We start from the raw sequence: 19353 nt of genomic DNA, 5'->3' as shown, positions 1-19353 counted from the left end.
TACAATTTGTTACTGCCTACTCACTACAAGACTACTCACCCACAGTGCACTATTTTAATTAACTAGCATCGCTGAAAAGTCCTATGTAATCTTTTAAATACAACACCTTCATTCACTTCAGGCATCAATGGATTCCACTGACCTCAGTTAAATCATTTTAATTGATGTATTCATGTGTTGACAAAACAAACCTACTCAACTATTCTCCGCAAACAGAGTCAGCTTCCAGATCGCTGCTTTTTTATATATTTAATCACCAATTTGAACAATTCCTTGATGTTCTTTAACACTACAGGCTACATTATGCTAGAAGGCCATATAAATCTCGGTGAATTCACATTTAAAAGGCAAAAAAAGCTAAAAGAAATGGCGGAGAGTTTTGAGCAGGGTTTAGAAGAACATCGTGAGAACATGATAAGGATATTCTCCCACAAAGGAATGGCAAATACAGTGAAGTGACATATTTTCTTCTATCTCTAGGATATTCAGTGGTTCTCTAGTTTGTTATATGCTGACCTTTTCCCTACATTCTAATATCACCTCTCGCATGGAGGTTATTTTTCTACTTATTCAAGCAACTAAGTCTGTCACGTTTGCTTCCCTGCTCATTTAAACTAGGACAAATCAAGGTGACTGCTGAAATAAGTCATACTAGTGCACAAGTGAAGAAAAAAAGAGCCTAAGCTAAGGGCTATTTAACTTGGAGAGGCAGGAAGCAGAATAACTTTGTGCAGCTTTGCAAGGCTAAGTTTTATGTTCCACAAAATAAAAACTAGGAATAACTAAATATTTAACTACCTCCAGTTCTATGTACGAATGAATCTTTCTGAAATTCTCTTGCAGTCTTTGGATGCCCTGTGGACAATAGGCTAAGGAATATTTATATACGTAAGTGAGGAGCATGATAAGTGTGTCTCATTGGTCTAGATATAGAGAGTACCACCCAGTTTCTCAGTAATATTACTAGGCTTCAGTTTCTACTGGAGTGATAAAAAGCAACTGAAAAGAGCTTCTGCTAAGCAAATGACTACTGGTTAAACTACAAGTCTTTTGGAACTAAAATAATAAGCTCTGCAGCGCTAGTAGGTGTGCCCAAATCAGCTGGCACTACAAACAAGCTGATTCAATCCCAACTGGGATACAGGGCTTGCAGCATAGGGCTGAATATCACCTTGGGAGAGAAGTTGGTAGCCAGTTAATCTAATAATTATTTGCTCAGGTCTACTAGACCTGCAGTCACACCTCTACACTGGAAATTTGAGTACCTCAAATTTCTCTTGCCTTCACCACTGGAAGCAGTAACTTCTCCCTCCAGAAAGCTGGAAAAACTATGGAAAGATGTGAAGCCCTGTTGCCCAGGGAAAGGCTTGTCCAAGGAATAGTTCTGGTTTGAAAGTGCGCTGAAACAGATGAAAACTGAAAAGCACTGTGATTGTGAGATGCAATTCCTTCCCTCAAAATCAAATGTTTGCTTTTTTGTCCTGACAAAATGTGTAACTACTGCAGTTCCCTCAGCTGTAGAAGTCAGAACAATTCAATTTATATACAGTAGGGTTATGCTAATTTGTACTTTCTCTTCTTTCCAGTCTATGCTGTTTATAAGATGTACTGAGAAGTCTGTAGAATCTGCATTTAGGGCTAAGGGGGTGCAGTTGTTCATTACGTAAAACATGACAATAAAGAAGTTTTGTTGTAAATGTTTTATTGGAAATTCAGATTTATGGACTCTCATCCAAAGGATGCCAGCTGGATTACTTCACTTATTGTAGTTTTTCATGTCTGGTAGCGTTGTTTGTGTCTAAGAATGACAGCAGCCATAATATGGAATATAATGGCTTTGAGTTGAGTGAATTGGCAGAGTTCAAGTTCGTGCAGCTCTCCTGGCAAACTGGCAATTCTAGAAACACTTAATTCACCTAGATCAATTTTTCTTTAATGGAAAAGAAAATTTACCTAGCACGCTGTTGAAAGAAGTAGGATTTTCAGTCCGATTTCAATGTCACTGAAGCAGAATACACAACAAAAGAAAGCAACATAATTTCACAAATGAAGAGAAACTATGCAGGGGAAAAAATGTTTGGTCTGTAGAGACTTCATGTGAAATGAAAAAGGGGCTTGAGAAGAAGTCGTTAACTTTGGAGAATTGAGCATCCACAGTAACTTCAGCAGACATGCTGACCTTCCTTAAGCAGTACTGTACAATTAATTTATTCTGATTTGTGGCCATAGCCCTGCAAGTAAATTTTACCTTTCTCCAAAGCAGTAGTTTTTCTCAAGCGTCCTGTTGCTTGCTTGCAGAATAACATAAAACTCGAGTAAAAACTGTTTATTTATTCCTAATACAAAGACTTTGTTTTCAGCTGAATTTTAAAAAGTGCATGTGGACCAGCACTAATTAAGATTGCGTGGGTATCTTATCTTGACGTGCTGGAGAGAACAAGTTTCCAAAACACCCTGATCTGGTCATAATTAATCATGACCAGGATCCTGCAGAGCTAAAAGTGATTAGTTTCAGCCTAATTAAAGGTCACTGCCATCAACGCTTTTGGTCTTCATCAGATAGATCAAGTTATCTTATTTTTCAGTGCAGACAGAAAATAATTAAAGATGACGTAAAGGCATGATGCATCCACACTTTTTCCAAATCAGTAAGATTAAGAAGTGTAAAAATATTACTTATAGTTAGTTCTCTGAAATGTGTTCAGGTCTGTGGTATAAGATATTCTTATATATATAAGAAAAATAATTTCTTTGAGAGGAAAAGAGATGAGAAAACTATTTTGGGACATGTAGAGAAGTTAACTAAGAATAGAATCATCATACCATGGTGTGCAGGAGATAATTATGGTACATAAATGAAGTCTCCCTCCTAGCAGTAATGCCAGATTTTGTATACTCTAAACATTATCACAACTTTGTCAGCCATCCATACACATCTTGGAAGATCATGTAGATATTTTCTGATAAACTTGAGTTTAAAAAACATACTGTGTTGAGAAGAAAACGGAAAAGGCAAGTTAATGCGGAAAACTGTCAATCTGTTTTGCTAGCCCAGCTTCCTGGGACAGCCATGATCTTTGATGCAAATCCCCACACTAAGGCCTCACATTTGTGTCATGGAGTTGGAGAATGTTCAGAATTACTTTAGTGAATAACATATATCACTAGAAGCGGTACCTTGTAGAGCTCCACCACAGCCTCTGTGCTTTCACAGTCATCTTCCTCTTCCAGCTGCCACTGTGCCTGCCAGTGTTTCTCTAACAGATCATGGTAAGCCTGAAAGAAACATAATAGACATATTTAAATAGCTGAAATGCTGTTTAGATGGCTTCTTGTGACCCTCTACCTACCCTTCCCTAGACCTCAGAGGGTGGTGAGACACTGGAACATGTTGCCCAGTGAGTATGTGAATGTCTCCTCCCTGGAAGTATACAAGGCCAGGCTGGACGGGGCTGTGAGCAATGTTGTCTAGAGGGAGATATTCCTGCCTGTAGCAGGGGGATTGGAACTACATGATCTTAAGAATCCCTTTCAACCCAAACCATTCTATGATTCGATGATTCTATATGAATTTTTCTTCCTCTCCAATGGGCTCAAGGCCCCCTGTGTTAGGACAAAAGGGTCTCTACTGAGGCAGTAGAAAGTCTTACATTTCTGTCCTTTGTTATTTGCACTGAGGTATTTCCTAGCATTAAGAACTACGTTCTCTTCTGCAGCATAAAGAACGAGTTGTCACCTCTGCCCATTTCCTCTCAGCCTGTCATAAGCAGCTCATTACTCTATATTTTATCCAAGAGTAATTGTTGGTTTTCTAAGGCATGCAAAATAGAGCATTTTCCAGACCAAAGCACTGTGGCTGTAATTTTCTAGGGGAGAGATCTTGACACAATTTCTAAGCTTTGTTTAACAAAGTTGGGAAGCGTTGGGGAATTATGTACGCTTAGAAAATACATTCAATAGCTACAAAAATGTGTGGTAGAATTATTAGTCCCAAGTTATGAAAAGACAATGAAGTAAAATGTGCTTTAGCATTCTAGAGTGACTCAAACCTTTTGTTTGTTCAGATGTGAAAGCAGTTTTGAAGAGAGCTATGCCAGACAGGTGTGGCATACAAGAACAGTAACAGAATTATCTAATTCACACAATATAATTAAAGAAGTTGGCCTGCAGTACAAGATTGCATTGTTGAGATTAACAAAGTTTGACAGTTTGCTACAGTTGGAATCTGAGTCTTCTCCAATAGCAATTTATCTAAGTTATTAGATTGCATCGAAAGTTTAATGCTTCTGGAAATAACCACTTCAACCTTAAATAATTTCTCTTCATGAAAATTGAGAATTGATTTTTTTTTCTTCTTAATTACTTGGCTTTGTGGTTTTCAGCAGTTATAGGAGTTTTGCAGCTGTCAGCATTTTACAACTGAGAATTCTGATTTTATGTACATTCTGAACAATAACAATTGAGGTGGAAAATGCGGCCAAGAAAACATTACATTAGCCACCACATACCATATTAAATTATCTATTGCAACCTCTTATAAGGTATCCTGCCAGTGTTCAAATCAGTTTTCCCTCTGTTTATGTGAAATTTAACAGTCTTTAGAGCCTCTGTAATTTTACTCATAGAAAGGTTCAATTACACCAGTGCAGCCTGCTTTATTCTATAAGATAGGCCAGATACTTTCACCCAGAGATTTCCTATACTGAACCAAACACAGAGTATCTAAGTAAATGTTTTGGATGAAACATGCAGTCTAGCAGTAACCTACCTTAGCACTTACTTCCAATGTGAAAATTCCAACACTGAAAGAAAACCCAAGGCAAGCTTAGACACAAGTATGTCTGACCCTTTCTTACCTGTGCTGATGATTCATAGCAGAACCTAAAAATTCTGATTTTATGGAATTGAGAGAAATCTGAAGCATGTTTTGCCTTGAAAAATCACAGAATCATGTAATCCTTAGACTTAGAAGGGACCTCTGAAAGCTATCTAGTCCAGCTCCCCTGCAATGAACAGGGACACCACAGCTAGATCAGGTTGCCCAGGGCCTTATCCAGCCTCTCCTTGAAAGTCTCCAGGGACAGGGCATCAACCACATCACTGGGCAATCTGTTCTAGTGCCTCACTACCCTCACTGTAAAAGATAAAGGAACGTTTCTATGTACACACCTTAAGAAAATCATTTAAATCTCCAATATTAAAAGCTTTAGTAAGGAGAATCCCTTGTTCAGTTTTCTGTCTGCGTTTGAAGTCTTCTCTCTTTTTTGCACGGCACTCCAGTCGTTTCAGGATGAGGTCTTTACTTTGCTGGATGCATTCTGGAACATGAAATACAAATGATTAGATACTGTAATTCCACAGGGAGAAAGTAGCATCTGCTACTGTCACACAACATAAGCTCACAGAGATCTGTGAAATTTAGTGAACAAAATAGGAAGAAACTACTACACAGAATTTCAAAGCTGTTTCTTCAACCTTTTCAGATGCAAACTTTTGGGCACTTAAATCTATCTGCCTGGATGACTGCGAAGATGACCTGCGGGTGTTGATGGATGCTCGTCTGAACATGAGCCAGCAGTTGGTGGTCAAGAGGGCCAATGGCATCTTGGCCTGCATTAGAAATAGTGTGGCCAGCAGGAGCAGGGAGGTGATCATCCCCCTCTACTCAGCTCTGGTGAGGCCGCACCTCGAGTACTGTGTTCAGTTTTGGGCCCCTCACTACAAAAAAAACACTGAGGCTCTGGAATGTGTACAGAGAAGGGCAGCTTCTCTGCTGTTGTTTAGTCTGGAGAAGAGGAGGCTCAGAGGAGACCTTATTCCACTCTACATCTTCCAGAAGGTAGGTTGTGATGAGGAGGGGTTTTGGCCTCTTCTCCAAGGCAACAAACAGGACCTGAGGAAACGGCTGCAAGTTGTACCACAGGAGGTTTAGATTAGACATAATGAAGAACTTTTTCTCTCAGAGTGGTCAGGCACTGGAATGGCTGCCCAAGGAGGTGGTGGAGTCACCACCCCTGGCAATGTTCAAGAGGCGCCTGGATGAAGAGCTACAAGATATGGTTTAGTGCTTGTGGTAGCAGTGGTAATGGAAGGACGGTTGAACTACATGATCCTGAAGGTCATTTCCAACCTTGTGATTCTATGATTCTATGACTCTATCTTTTCTTTTTTGGATCACTACTGTCCTGCACTCCCACCTTCACTGGTACTGCTTTTGCATCGATGATGAGTTCAATACAAGAAACAGATTCCTATTGGCAGCACACCAGCCAAACCTCCCCCTCCTGCTTTAGGAAGGTCCAGAAGTGGCTCATTACCTAATTGCAGATAAGCAAATATTACTTCAAGAACAAGGGCAACAACAAATGGTGGGGAAAACAGGTCCAGAGGAACTTCAGTTCCTATTAGTTTGAACTCGGATGTCAGGTGTGACTATTTCAAGAACCTGCAAAAGTTGTCAAGGTTCATCCAGTTTTGCATGAATACTGTGAAATATTTGGGACACAGTACTTGCTTCTTTCATCCTTCCTCTTGCTCTAAGTGATTTACAAATTCATAAGTCAATCTGAACCCCATCCTACAGAGTAGAATTGATGCTTATGATGTTTTCTCAATATTTCATATCACATTGCTTGTCCACCTAAGAATCTTCATTTCCTCTATACACTCTGTCCCTGATCAGTAATTCATTCTGGACATATGTAGATAAATGGGAATTCAAAAGAAGAGTCAGATGGAGTTGATTTAATGGGGAGGAATTATTTTGAGGAGTATTACAGATTCATAGAATCACTGAGATAGGAAAAGACCCTTAAGATCACCAAGTCTAACTACCACTCGACATCACAAGCCAACCACTAAACCATGACCCATCCACATGTCTCATAAAAACCTCCAGGGATGGCAATTCCACCACCTTCCTTTGGACAGTCTGTTTCAATGCCTAACCACTCTTTCTGTGACTAAATTCTTCTTGATATCTGATCTAATCCTTTGATCTGAGGAAAGAGATGTACATCCACCTCACTAAAACCTCATTTCACATAGTTGTAAAGAGCAGCAAGGTCTCCCCTCAGCCTCCTTTTCTCAAGACTAAACATCCACAGTTCCCACACCTGCTCCTCACCGTGCATGCTACTTTTTCCATGTTCCTTTCTCATATATGATAAAGGATTGATGACTCACCGACAAAACATTTGAAAGTGCACAGAAAACACAGGAAAGCCTCCAATTAAAATTTCCCCTGAACAAACGTAGCAATCATTATCTTTAAGCACTACTTGATTCTTTCAACTTTCTTGTTTGTTTCCTAGGAGCAAAGCCTCTTGCTGGCTCTGTGCTCCACTTGTTAATTATAGGTACAGTATAACTGATGTATTAAGGAGCTCATAACCTATGTCAACTCTCCAGAGTGTTTTTTCTCAAGCATATTTAACTTGAATGTGAAATTAGGATGTTGCTATCTAATGCCCTTCTGCATATTTAAAACTATGGCTATAAACACTGACTTTACATAAAATCAAGGCCTTGACAGAGTATTCTGCTTTAGAACAAGAGAAACAATGCTAAATGGAAGGAAAAAAAAGCACAGTTTTTAGCTGATTTTTAAGGGAAATCAGTGCCTGAACATATGCAAAGACTATGAACTAGGCATGCTAGTTCTAGAAGTAAATGTCCATGAAATAATGTGTGATGATACACAGACTGAAAGATGAGGATCTTCAGCCTGGAGAAGAGAAGGCTCTGATGAGACCAAAGAGTGGCCTTTCAAGTATCTGAAGGAGGGCTATAAGAAGGACCCTTTAGCAGGGTCTGTTGTGATAGGACAAAGGGAAATGATTTCAAAGTGAAAGAGGAGAGATTTAGATTGGATGTCAGGGTGAAGTTTTTTTGCTGAGATAGTGGTGGGATGCTGGAAGAGGTTACCCAGAGAGGCTGAGAATGCCTCATCACTGGAGCTGGTCAACATGAGACTGAATGGGGCCCTGGGCAATGTGAACTAGTACTTAATCTAGTGCTTGGCGACCCTGTCTGTGACAGGAGGATTAGAACTTGATCCTTGAAGATTCATAGATTCATGGATCTATGAATCTTCAAAGATCCTTCCAACCCAAGCCATTCTATGATTCTATGATGAATTTTTTTACTAAAAGGGTTGTGAGGCACTGGAACTGGTTGCCCAGAGAGGCTGTAGATGTCCCATCCTTGTAGACATTTAAGCTAAGGCTGGACCAGGCTCTGAGCAACCTGATCTACCTGTAGATGTTTCTGTTCATTGCAGGGCACCGTTTCACATACAGGCTTAATAAAAATGATCAGCAGTTAAGTACTTCTCTCTATCATTTTTTTTCACTGAACATATACTAAAATTTCCCGTGACTGGAAATTCTAAGCCCTTCATTCAGCACCTACTAGAGAAGTTAGGGGTAGATTTCTAAAGAAGGTGGATGTTAGGTGTATGGGAATTGTTAGATCACAGCCTAAACCAGTGATTGAGCATCTGGTGAAGAGACGTGGCTACCCTGAGAGCACAGGTGCAAGCAATTCACCTGTTCAATCAGAAAGGGTGGACCCAGGATCCTCCCAAACCTCATTTAAGGTCTGGCAGTCAGAAAGGAAGGATTTCTAGTTGGTGGTTGCTTCTTGTGGGAATTTTCAGCAAGTCTTCACCTTCAGAACATGGTAAGCTATTTTTTTTCTTATCACTGGCTTATGACTAATACCTTTCACAGGTCATCCTAAATCTGGTTAGATGCAATTCCTTGCCTGTATAAATCTGTAGTGAAACAGGGGAAAAACCTTAAGTCAGTTAGCTTAGACTTCACTAATATTGTATAATTTACAGCTAGGCAGTCTGAAAAGGTGCACGGAGAAAAGATGTTCTTCTAATTTTCTAAATATCTTAAGTATGAAAAAGAGAAGAATTGCTGAATGTTGTAACTGTTAATGTTACCTTTTCCCAAGAGTGACAACACTGCTATATCTTTGGGCGCCTTTTCCCTATGCTAGTAGTTGATCATAAGACAATACTTTCCACATATACAGTTGGTATTACTCCTAATGTTAGCCAATATCACCAACAATGTCAAGTACATAAAGAGTAACTGGAGAAATCCTAAAACTGTTAGCAGCATATTTGACTCTACTTCAAATCAATGAAATAAGGTACAGATTATATGAACTATAGAGTAAGTTTGAAGTAATGCTAGGAACAAGATCTAGGAGGCTTAAAGCCAAAGTTCTCATTTTAAGTGTCCAGCTTCCACTAGGATTGTGTTTTTGGCCGATTCATCAAGACACTTTTAAAAGAGGCATACAGGACTAAAGCCATAATTTTTGTATTAAATAATACAATTAAGAGAAATCATACTTAAATTAAACGGTGATCTCTTGTCTAACTACTCACCATTAGTGAAATGTGCCAGTTGTTCCCAGAAGGCCTTGTGAAGGTCTGTTAAAAGTTCTTCTTTTTGTCGAACGGAGAGCTTATTCTTTACAGTTAAATGGTCCAGAATATTTGATAACATATTCAATCTACACCTGCACTCTTCTGGTATACAGGACTTCAGTGAATCAACTACTTTCACCATAAGCTCCCAGTTAAATAACCTTTCCTGAATGTCCTAAAACAAACAAAATATCCTGCTTAGAAACTAAGAATCTTTGGTCACACATGCTTTAATTGAACTATTCAATTCCAAACAATACAGAGAACTCAGGAGGCTTCTCAAGGTAATATGAATAGTAGCTTTGAGGTACTTAAGTAGTTCCAAAACTCCTAACCTATTTAGGATTGCAGCAGGTTTTACTTCATGTTCACTTGAAAGAGCAAATAGAAAATTAGTGTTCTCACTAACTGCAGCTATCAAGATGACATTAATAGCAGAAAAAAATGAAACTTGTGAAACAAACTCAAATACTCGAGGGGCAATGATAGACAAAGGTGCAACATAGGAGTCCTGGATAGCACACCACTATGTGCTTTCATAAGTGGAGGGCACATCTGATTTTGATACTGCTAGGATTTCATCAAGAGTGTGGTAAGCTGGAGTTTAGTAAATACATTTAAAAAAAAAAACACCTAATAGTTTCCATTACATTGTTAAAGAAGAAACCAGGATTACTGTAGGGAACAAGACTTCTTGAGTGAAGCTGGAATTGCTTTAGACAATGATGAAAGGTTAGAAAAAACGTGACAACTATTCTAGTTATTGGAGATGCACAGGCTGTGACTTTTGCACATAAATGCAAGTATGATGGTAGTTATTTCAGGTATTAATGTTTTCTCTATCATGTATCTAAACACCTCGTTTGAAGACTGTCTGTTCAAAGCAACTTTTCAATGCTATAGTAGCACAGTGTGGGTCAAATGTGATCAGTTGCCAAAACTGCCTTCAAACATGATCAGATTGGTTTCCTTAGCAAAATAAAGCTAGTGATCCATTTATCCTTCAAATTACTAAAAAAAAAAAAAAAAAAATGCAGATTCTGATTGTACTGTTAATCTATAAATTCCAAGCAACTGTTTCATTCTCTTGTGTGAAGTAAACCACATATCTGACAGAGATCTGTTACATTTAAAAGCACAGCACTGATGTACTTTTAAGCTTATTTTTCCTTCTTAAGACCACATCCCTATGAAATAGTAAGGGTTTTCAAGTACAGTTAAAGTCATTAGACACACAGAATCACTCCCAAATGACAATCTTCATCTAAATTAGGATTTCTTAATCAAAGGGGAATAAATATTTTGAAAGAAACAAGTGTTAATGTCCAGGGTAATGATTCTCTCTCATCACAGAGTTCTTGTTTGCTCATTGGCTGCATTTATATCATGTACATCACTTTTTTTTCTTAACGCGACTGCCTAAACTGTATTTTGAGATCAAGAACATAAGTGAATTAGCGTTCATTCTCTAGTGTGCTGTATGGCAGGAACTGAGCTCTTAGCATGAAGCTGAAAGACGTACAGTTGGAGTAAGCAGTTTTCAGCATTCTTAATATAGGATGGACAGACTTGTACACTTGCATTGTGCTTTGTGTTCAGACTGACTAAATATCTTTTGACTTCTTTTTGTACTTTACCATTGCCTGCAAATCCTGAGATGCATTTAATAAGCCTTCCACTGCAATCATCCTCTCAGTCAGGTCCATCGTTATCTTTGCTGCTTCGGCACTTGAGCATTTTGACTGGTCCAAAAAATCCTGCTGGGCTTTATCAGTCTGCTTCCAGAAAGATTCCATCTGTTGAATATTAATCAAATAACAATCCATTTTCCCTCATTAATAATCTGGTATTACGTTACACTGAGAGAGACAGGAGTCTACTATGAGATACAAGTCACTGAAATACAGACTGCTTTCAGTACTAATCACAGCATAAAGCTGTATTTTGAGACTACTTATTATGATTTGTGTTGATGGCACACAACCAATATATGGTATGTTTGGACAATCTTTTTGCAATAGGAGTCATTCTGTGCAATTCGCAGAAAGTGTAGTTCCTCATCTACTGAAGCCCACTATGCTGTTAATGAGAAAAGTAGCATGGATAAACTTTTGTGAAGTTTCTTTATCTGTTGCAGTAGGCATTCCAGTCAAATATCACTTCTGCTGAAAAAGGAAAACTAAAAATATTGTTTTTCATCAAAGCCTTTCATAGCCACACACCACATAACCACTCTATTAACTATGCTGGAATTAAGCACTTCATGCAGTATTGGCACAGTGCATGTGCCCATTCTAATATATTATCCCTAAGGGTAATATCTACCTTTAGGCTCTGATCCCACAACCACTTTTGACTGTGCACAGCTGTGGATATTCTGTGGGCTCCAATGGGATTAATAGTATGCATTAAAGATTTACATTAAAGATCTGTGAGTTCTGTAGTTATGGCCACGAAAACCTTTCTATTCCCGGGCAAAGAGTGGATTAGTTCAGAGTCCTGATCTGCATAGAGGAAATCATTTTAAAAATGGATGAAAAGCTTCTGCCAGCACAAAAGTGGCAGACCCACTGAAGGATGGCTGCCATCAGTGAATAACTGCCTCATGTTGCTTGGCACAGCTTTCATAGAGCTATCATGTGACTGACTCTCAATTCTAAACAACAAACTTAAGGAATAAAATTAAATTGCAAGATAAACTTCACATGGGTCTACCATTGTTAAAAGGACTTCCACTATAAATCAAAACTGGGAAAAATACTAGTGAAGTGCTTAACCATCAGCACTAAAAAAAATATTAACTCCTCTACAAGACTGAGATAATGAGCTGATATGCTGTGGTCAATCAGTGCAGGCAGCCTGCAGAGTCATCAGTCTGACTTGTCATTCTTTCATTTTTATCAAGAGTATATTTGTTAAGCCTCAGAAATGGGATCAGGAAATAGCCTACCTTTCAGAATATCCAATTTCTTGGAAATGAATATACTGAATGCTTTTAACCCCCAGCTTTTTTGAAAGTAAGCTAGCTTGGATGCAGTGGCACTACTGAAGATAATTAGTACCTATAATAGGATAATATTTTCTACATAAAACATAGGTTTATCATAACATGCAAAACTACTGGAGTAAAATGCTCTGCTGTAGCAAATATGCAAAACATACTGAAAGATTGTATTGCAGTTATTTTCTTAGTAATTATTTCTGCTGAAAAGAGTATTCTTCTTAGTCTTTTAGTTATGTGGCATTGAAGAAAAAAGGTACTATGATAAAATTCCTGAAAGTCAGGCTATACCTAGGCTTGAGATATGCCTCACCATCTGACAAGTAATAGGTGTTTCTCATATCTAAAACAGTGTGATGCAACTGTGTGTATAAAAGCATTGGCTATCAAAAGTAGTTAGAAATACTCCACTGGAGCAATATAAAAATGCTTTCATGTACCTTTTAAGTACTATGACTATTCAACACAACAGTTAATTAAAAAAGCATTCCTCATTAGGAGAATAATATTTAAAGAGACAAAAATTAAAAAGTTACATTATCTATTATGTGCTCAGAATATTCCCTTTCTTTCCTTTCTAAGTCTTCTACAGTCTGGTATTCTGAATTATGGGCTCCTGACATCTCAGTATTCTGGAGTCTGGAATCCAGTTGCTTCTGTAATTCTTCAAAATCCTGGGAAGAAAAAGTGATTTGTTAATCACAAAAGTACATTATTTTTAATTTCAAGAGTGAATTGGTGTCAGTCCTTGTACATGACAAATGAAACTGAAAAAGTGTTTGAAAAGCTGTTTCTTGGTAATGTGCTGTGATGAAAAAGTATCTGGCACTTAGTACAAATATTGCAACCCTATTAGCACATGAGTACTGTTGTCTATCTCTGCTAAACTCAAGTTTTGGTAGATAGTAGTCCATGAGCTTTTTTACTGTGTCTAACACAAATGTTTTTTAACATGCGCCCAACTTAAATAGCAGCTGTGAGCATACAAGGTCTGTTTTGAGTACAGATATGTATCCAGATACAGTGTTTCCTTCAGAGTGGTAACACACAGGGATGAACACACCTGTAATGCACATAAAGAACAAATTACAACCCATGCAATTATCTGGGTTTTCCAATTCTTCACTCTATGGAAACCAGGATGAATTTTTCCAATAGCTAACAATATTAACAAGTACTAATTCTCTGCTCTTACTTAGTAGCTTGATAATACAATGGACAGTCCTCCAGTTGCTTAAATATGCCTTATGTGAACAAGCTTTTTTTCTTTACATCACATGATTTTAGGTGTGAACGCATTACCTCAACACCTTTATGCTTTAAAGAAATCTAACCAGGCTTTGACAAGGTTCACAAACAACTTAACTAAAAAAATCACAGATTTTTCTTATGATGGAAATAGAGAAAAATCCTGTCTAAAATCAATGATAATATCCTTGATAGCCAGCCTTATTCTTTTTGAGTTATTTCAGCCTGAAATGTGCCATATTTCCATGATCTCTTTCTCCAGAATACAGGGCACAGAAATCCCATATTGACACTTAAACAATTAGGCTACTCCAGTGATTACTGTAACTAATAAACAAAATTTAGTCACTGTCTTGTTGCAGCTCGGCTACCTACATGAAAACACCCAAGCTGTCAAGCATAATCCAAGGTTTAGCTATGCTGGGAAGCGCTATCTTTTTTTTTTTATGTTTGTTTATAATTTGAAGTCATTAATTGAAGTCCATTAGAGGTATTTACACACCAAATCTCACTTATTATTTAGTAACTACAATTAACTAATAATATCAAATGTAAGGATTTAAGAAAGACAAGCGATTTTAAGACAAAAGACATTCTGCTGTAATTGACATAAACATTCTGTTCATTGGGAAAAACTGTGGAGATTTCTGTCATTGATTTGCAAACCATGGGACTGCAGAAACAAAATATTGACAACTAGCTGTCAGCTAGCAAGCTGACAGACTTGACTTTAATGCCTAAATGTGAAGTTTCATGAGTACATAAGAAAAAAAGAGTAACAATTACTGTAAGAACAGATGAATACTGGACTAGGCTGCCTAGAGAAGTGGTGGTCTTCCATGGGAAATATTGAAGACTTGGCCTGACAAGACATTGGAGGCCCTGCTTCCTACAGAAGATTGGACCAGATTATCTTCACAGATGCTTTCCAATACAGACTTCCTGTGATGCTGATGTGGAAAACAGAATGGGGAAGCAGTAGCTCTCCTATCTTTTTTTTTTTTTTGTACAGCCTTCTAGTAATAGTAAAAAAAAAAAAAAAAAGTGAATCCAACTGAAATGTACATTGACTGCAAAAGTATGTCTTTTAGTTCACAAGTGAAAATGGATTTTGATGAAGGACAAAGAGGAAAGTAATTGCATTTTCCCCTGATAGGAACACTGAGTTTTCTTCTAATACTTATTCCCTATTGCTCTATCACTCGTAATGATATATGGAACCTGACAAAGACTTGATAATTAGAAATTAGTAAATTTGAGAGAATAAGGTTCAGAATGTTCTCTTTACTTGAGTGGGTTCAACTACAAAATATTCTTAACAGATTAAGAACATCTGTTTTGATCTCTTCAGATAACAACTAAGAGGAAATCAGAACAATGTAATACAGAAAACCAAGTAGCAAGACAGTTTTACGCATTTCTTATTAAATGGATTACAAAGGTCATTGCTGTTTAAAAATATAGGGGAGATAGCCTGCCATGGAAGCCCCCATGAATTGGTGGAATTAACTCCTGAATTCTGTTGTCTGAAATACCAACCAACACTTACATTTTTGAGAATTAAAAATGTCTTCTTGAACAAATCATCAGTAATCTTCTTCTTATGATTGAAGTCTGTGAGGTATATTTTGAGAATCTGAATGAATATCTATTTAAAAGGAAAGAAAATTGCAAGTATTGAATAAAACCAACAGAATTTATCACAAAGTCTGTATTAAAATTAATCAGTAAAAACTACATTGAAGCATAAGCAAAACAGTAGAGACATCGTCAGCAATTCCCCAGAATTCCCATTATGGAAAATTTGTCTTCAGAATATCGGATGATGGATTTACATTCAAATGAGGGCAAGGACATAATCTGAGACACTTGAAACTACTCTTTATTGGAAAGTACCTAGACCACTTAAAAACAGAAAGATCTAAGCTAAAGGATATTAGCATATTCATTATAATGATTTCAATTGTATTATGCCAGATAGAGTATAAAACATTTTTATATGAAACCTCATATATAACTCAAAATAACCATCTCAAATTCTAACTACCTTTTCTTACAAAAGATACAACTATATTCTAGTTCTGTTTCCTAAGTTTGAAATACCACTTGCTTCAAATGGTCATTTTGAACCCTGGATAATTTGAATAATCAAATGCCTTGTCTCTTTCAAAATGTTATTTTAGAGACAATTCAAGAAGACAATTCAATCTTTGTCTTCATCTTGAAAGATGTTACATAAGTGCTAAAAAACAGATGATGAAGTTGCTTGTTTTTAAACACTTATATGCTTTATGTTTCTAAATTAAATATTATAAACAGCAAAATCTGGAAAATATTATTGCCCAGCAGAAAATAATTAAATGACCATGTTTCGGATCTCACTTGCCAGTGTTTTAGACATAGTTTTGTGAAGTTTTGAACACAAAACACCAACACTTCACATACTGTTTAAAATAAATAAATAAAAGGCATGGGGAAAGAAAAGCTTCAAGAAAATACTTAAGAAGAGTTGTTTTCCTTTTCCTAGACTGACTCTAAAATCAACTTTGAGTGAGAGAAACAAGTGGAAAATGAAGGAACTATTCCCTGTAATCATAGCTTTTTTTTTTCTCCCTGGTTCCCTGCTAGCAAAAATACAGAGCTATTAAAAGCTCCAGGTAAAAGTCAAAGTCACCACCCTCTTGAGGTCATTTCTTGTGGGCCACAAAGTCAGTCAAATTTTCCCAGTGTTTCTGTAGCTACATCACCATGTTATTAGTTTACCTTCTTTTACAAATTTATGACTAACTTTAAGATCAAGTTTAACATTTCGTGGCTAAACTAAACTTCAGTCTGGAAGCTAATCTCAAGTTCCCTTTCTCATCTGCTTACAGGGGAATCAAATCCATCCAGAGAGAAATTGCTAGGGAGGAACTTGCCCAGAAAAATCTCGCTCCTTGAAATATTCCTAGTGCATTTACCAAATTGTATCACAGATGACAAGTCTATTCAAACTTAAGAGATTGGGAAGGAAGGTGAGAAGAAAGCTATCCAATTTATGTCCAGATTCACATTACCTCTGCTAAAACTCAGTAATGGAAATGATTCCATACTTGATCTCAACCATGCACTGTTAAATAACTGTCTGAACCAGGTATTCAGTGGCTTTGTGTAAATCCCTTTTTTTTTTTTTTTTTTTTTTTTTTTGTCTTGTCAGCTTTGAATGCTGTGCCTTGATAGAGGTAGTCATCTTGGGTTTAAATGGGTGTCTTAATTCCTTTGTCCTACAAAATCAGGATGTTCTACTTAACACAAAAGTACTGACTCGGCTGAACTGAATTTTCAGTTTTATTCAAATAGCTTACAGTCCCTGGAGTTGCAATGCCCAAGCATTTCCTTAAAACATTATCTTATCTATTAAACATATATTTTTTTCCCTTCTTATAAACTCCAACTGCTATGTTTTATTCCCTGGAGTAAGATTTAAAATTGTTATGTTATTCAGTCTGACTTCTGTATTTCACAGCACAATAGATTTCATTGTATTTTATTCTTTTTGTGAAGATCATATACATGCAGAACAGAGAGAAAAAAATAAAAAGAATACTGCAAAGGTATAATTCTGCTACACTACTCATCTAGTTCATGTTGATTGTTTCCTAATATATTCAGTTAATGGTTTCAAATCCAGTAACTCTAAATGAGACATGAGTACCTACCACATGTTCTTCTTTTCTAAGCTCAGTATCAAGAAGCATGAGATCTTTCAAGAGAAGACTGCAAAGGCAGAGCTTAACATCAAAACTAAAAGAAAGATGAAAAGAAGTTTTAAAACCAATCTAAACAGAGGTCACACAAAAAAAGCAGCATTGTACAACAGTTTCATTTAATCACTAAATTCTCCATTGCCCCTAGAAGAGGAGTAAGATCATTTCTACAGTGCCTCGTAACTCAGATAAAAAGAAGCAAATCAAAATAGTCCTTATCAAAAGGCATGGTAAATATGGGGATGAATGGCTACAAGAAAGGGGGAAAATAGCTTCTAATTAAAACTGTTAAAATGTGTGGATATTTAGAAAATATTTTTCATTGTATCTTCCTCAAACCTCACAGTGACGTACACCTAATTTTCTTTATTTTTGCAAATGAGAATACAGACATTTTTTCATTTAGGAATACCTCACTTGCATGGTGTAGCTAAAAGAAAAAGAGCTGATAGTCCATTTGGATTAGCTCTACTTGCTAATCCCTTGTGCATCTGATAAACGTACAGTTTTCCTTGAACATAACGTGAACTGTTCCCATTAAATCAAGGAGAACGACCACTGTCGTCTGCTGTTCTCAAGATACCAGCTGTATTACTTGATGATGTGCAGTGCAGAAGGCTCCATTAGCTTGGAAATAGTCTACTGCATGAGTGAAGAGTATATGAGGCAAAAGGGGTCTCCTTATATTAATGGTGATAATACCTTTCACGAGAAGAGAAGTTCTGATTCCCAGAATTTCATAAACAAGAAACTGACTTTCAGGGTATGAAGCATTTTTCTAGTCTCTCAAACCACCATTTTTAGGGTTATAAGTCTATAACTCTGTCCTGTGGTGAATGTATGCATTCAAGCCCAGTCTTTCATTTATGTCAGACCTTTTAATGGTTGTTTTGAAAATTACCAGAGCATACCAAGAAACAATCAGGCAAGGGCTGGTTTACTGCTTACCTCTCACATGTGAGCACTTCAGGGAAGCAGGTTACCTTGAAGAAGGCTCGATCCTGAAATCTGTCATCACTTGTTGTTGAATGTATTGTTGTGGAGGAACTACAGTCCTCTTTGTCTCCCTGGCTAAGGGATTCCAGGCTGCCTGAGGTAGATGCTTCTGTTACCTGATTAGGCAGAACTGTCTGCTTTGGATTCTCATGCAAAGATGGATTGGATGAGCCATCTGCCAAAGGCTACAGTCAAAAAAAAATTTTACAAGGTTAATTAATACAATTCAATCTTGAGATAAACATCTTATTAATTTGCAGCATTTGCTTCCAAGCAAAAAATTAAACAACATACACAGCAAAAGTGTTTCCATGTAAATTAATGTTTATCATCCCAACAGGTTTCTGTATTGCCTGGAAAAGTACTCATCTGATGAGGTTATCTGCTCTGAGTCTTTTTTTTTTTTTTACTGAAGTGCAAATCTTTGTGTGCTTTTTTCTTACATCTCCTTGGGCAGATATAACCTCCATTAATGTTAATGGGAAGAAAACGTTGCATGACTGCAGTGAAAATTGACTGGACACAACGTAAAAGCACTGCAAGTTTCAGAGGGAGATGAAAGCAGCTGATGCCTTACAAAACAATTCCTGAGTCAATGGCCTATAAACAAACAAAGATCCCTTTGAAACAGATTTGGCATTAAATTTTCTTACAGTACTTGACTGCAATTTACTTTGACTTAGAACTACTGCCATTAATATTTACAAGTCTAAAACCATACCCTAAATTTCTGATTGATGGGATAGATGACTTTTGCCTTCAACGCAAATGCTGTAACGTTACTGTTCAGAGGAGACTCATTTTCCTGTGTGCAAAAGAAGATAAAACAATTAAGATTAGAGAATAACAGTGGACCTGACAGTTGTTCACTGTAAATATTCCATGCCCCCTTTTGATTATATAACTTAGACATT

At 37.1% G+C, this 19353-nt stretch overlaps 1 protein-coding gene across 2 annotated transcripts in view; it reads right to left on the bottom strand.

The window, feature by feature from the left end:
- Positions 1–19353, bottom strand: part of EVC (EvC ciliary complex subunit 1) — a 51110-nt gene that overhangs the window by 25746 nt on the left and 6011 nt on the right. For both annotated transcript variants that reach the window (XM_048943125.1, XM_048943126.1), the window contains exons 3-11: positions 19161–19244; positions 18392–18624; positions 17396–17480; positions 15247–15345; positions 12986–13123; positions 11086–11244; positions 9407–9623; positions 5170–5318; positions 3178–3276 (exon numbers count right to left, since the gene is read on the bottom strand). In XM_048943125.1, coding sequence (XP_048799082.1) covers positions 3178–3276; positions 5170–5318; positions 9407–9623; positions 11086–11244; positions 12986–13123; positions 15247–15345; positions 17396–17480; positions 18392–18624; positions 19161–19244 — 1263 coding nt within the window. The remainder of the gene's footprint in view (positions 1–3177; positions 3277–5169; positions 5319–9406; positions 9624–11085; positions 11245–12985; positions 13124–15246; positions 15346–17395; positions 17481–18391; positions 18625–19160; positions 19245–19353) is intronic.

The sequence above is a fragment of the Lagopus muta genome, chromosome 4 (assembly GCF_023343835.1).
Source record: "Lagopus muta isolate bLagMut1 chromosome 4, bLagMut1 primary, whole genome shotgun sequence".
NCBI classification, from domain to species: domain Eukaryota; kingdom Metazoa; phylum Chordata; class Aves; order Galliformes; family Phasianidae; genus Lagopus; species Lagopus muta.
Note: the sequence above shows the minus strand (reverse complement) of the source record. Positions and strands in the feature narration are given on the sequence as shown.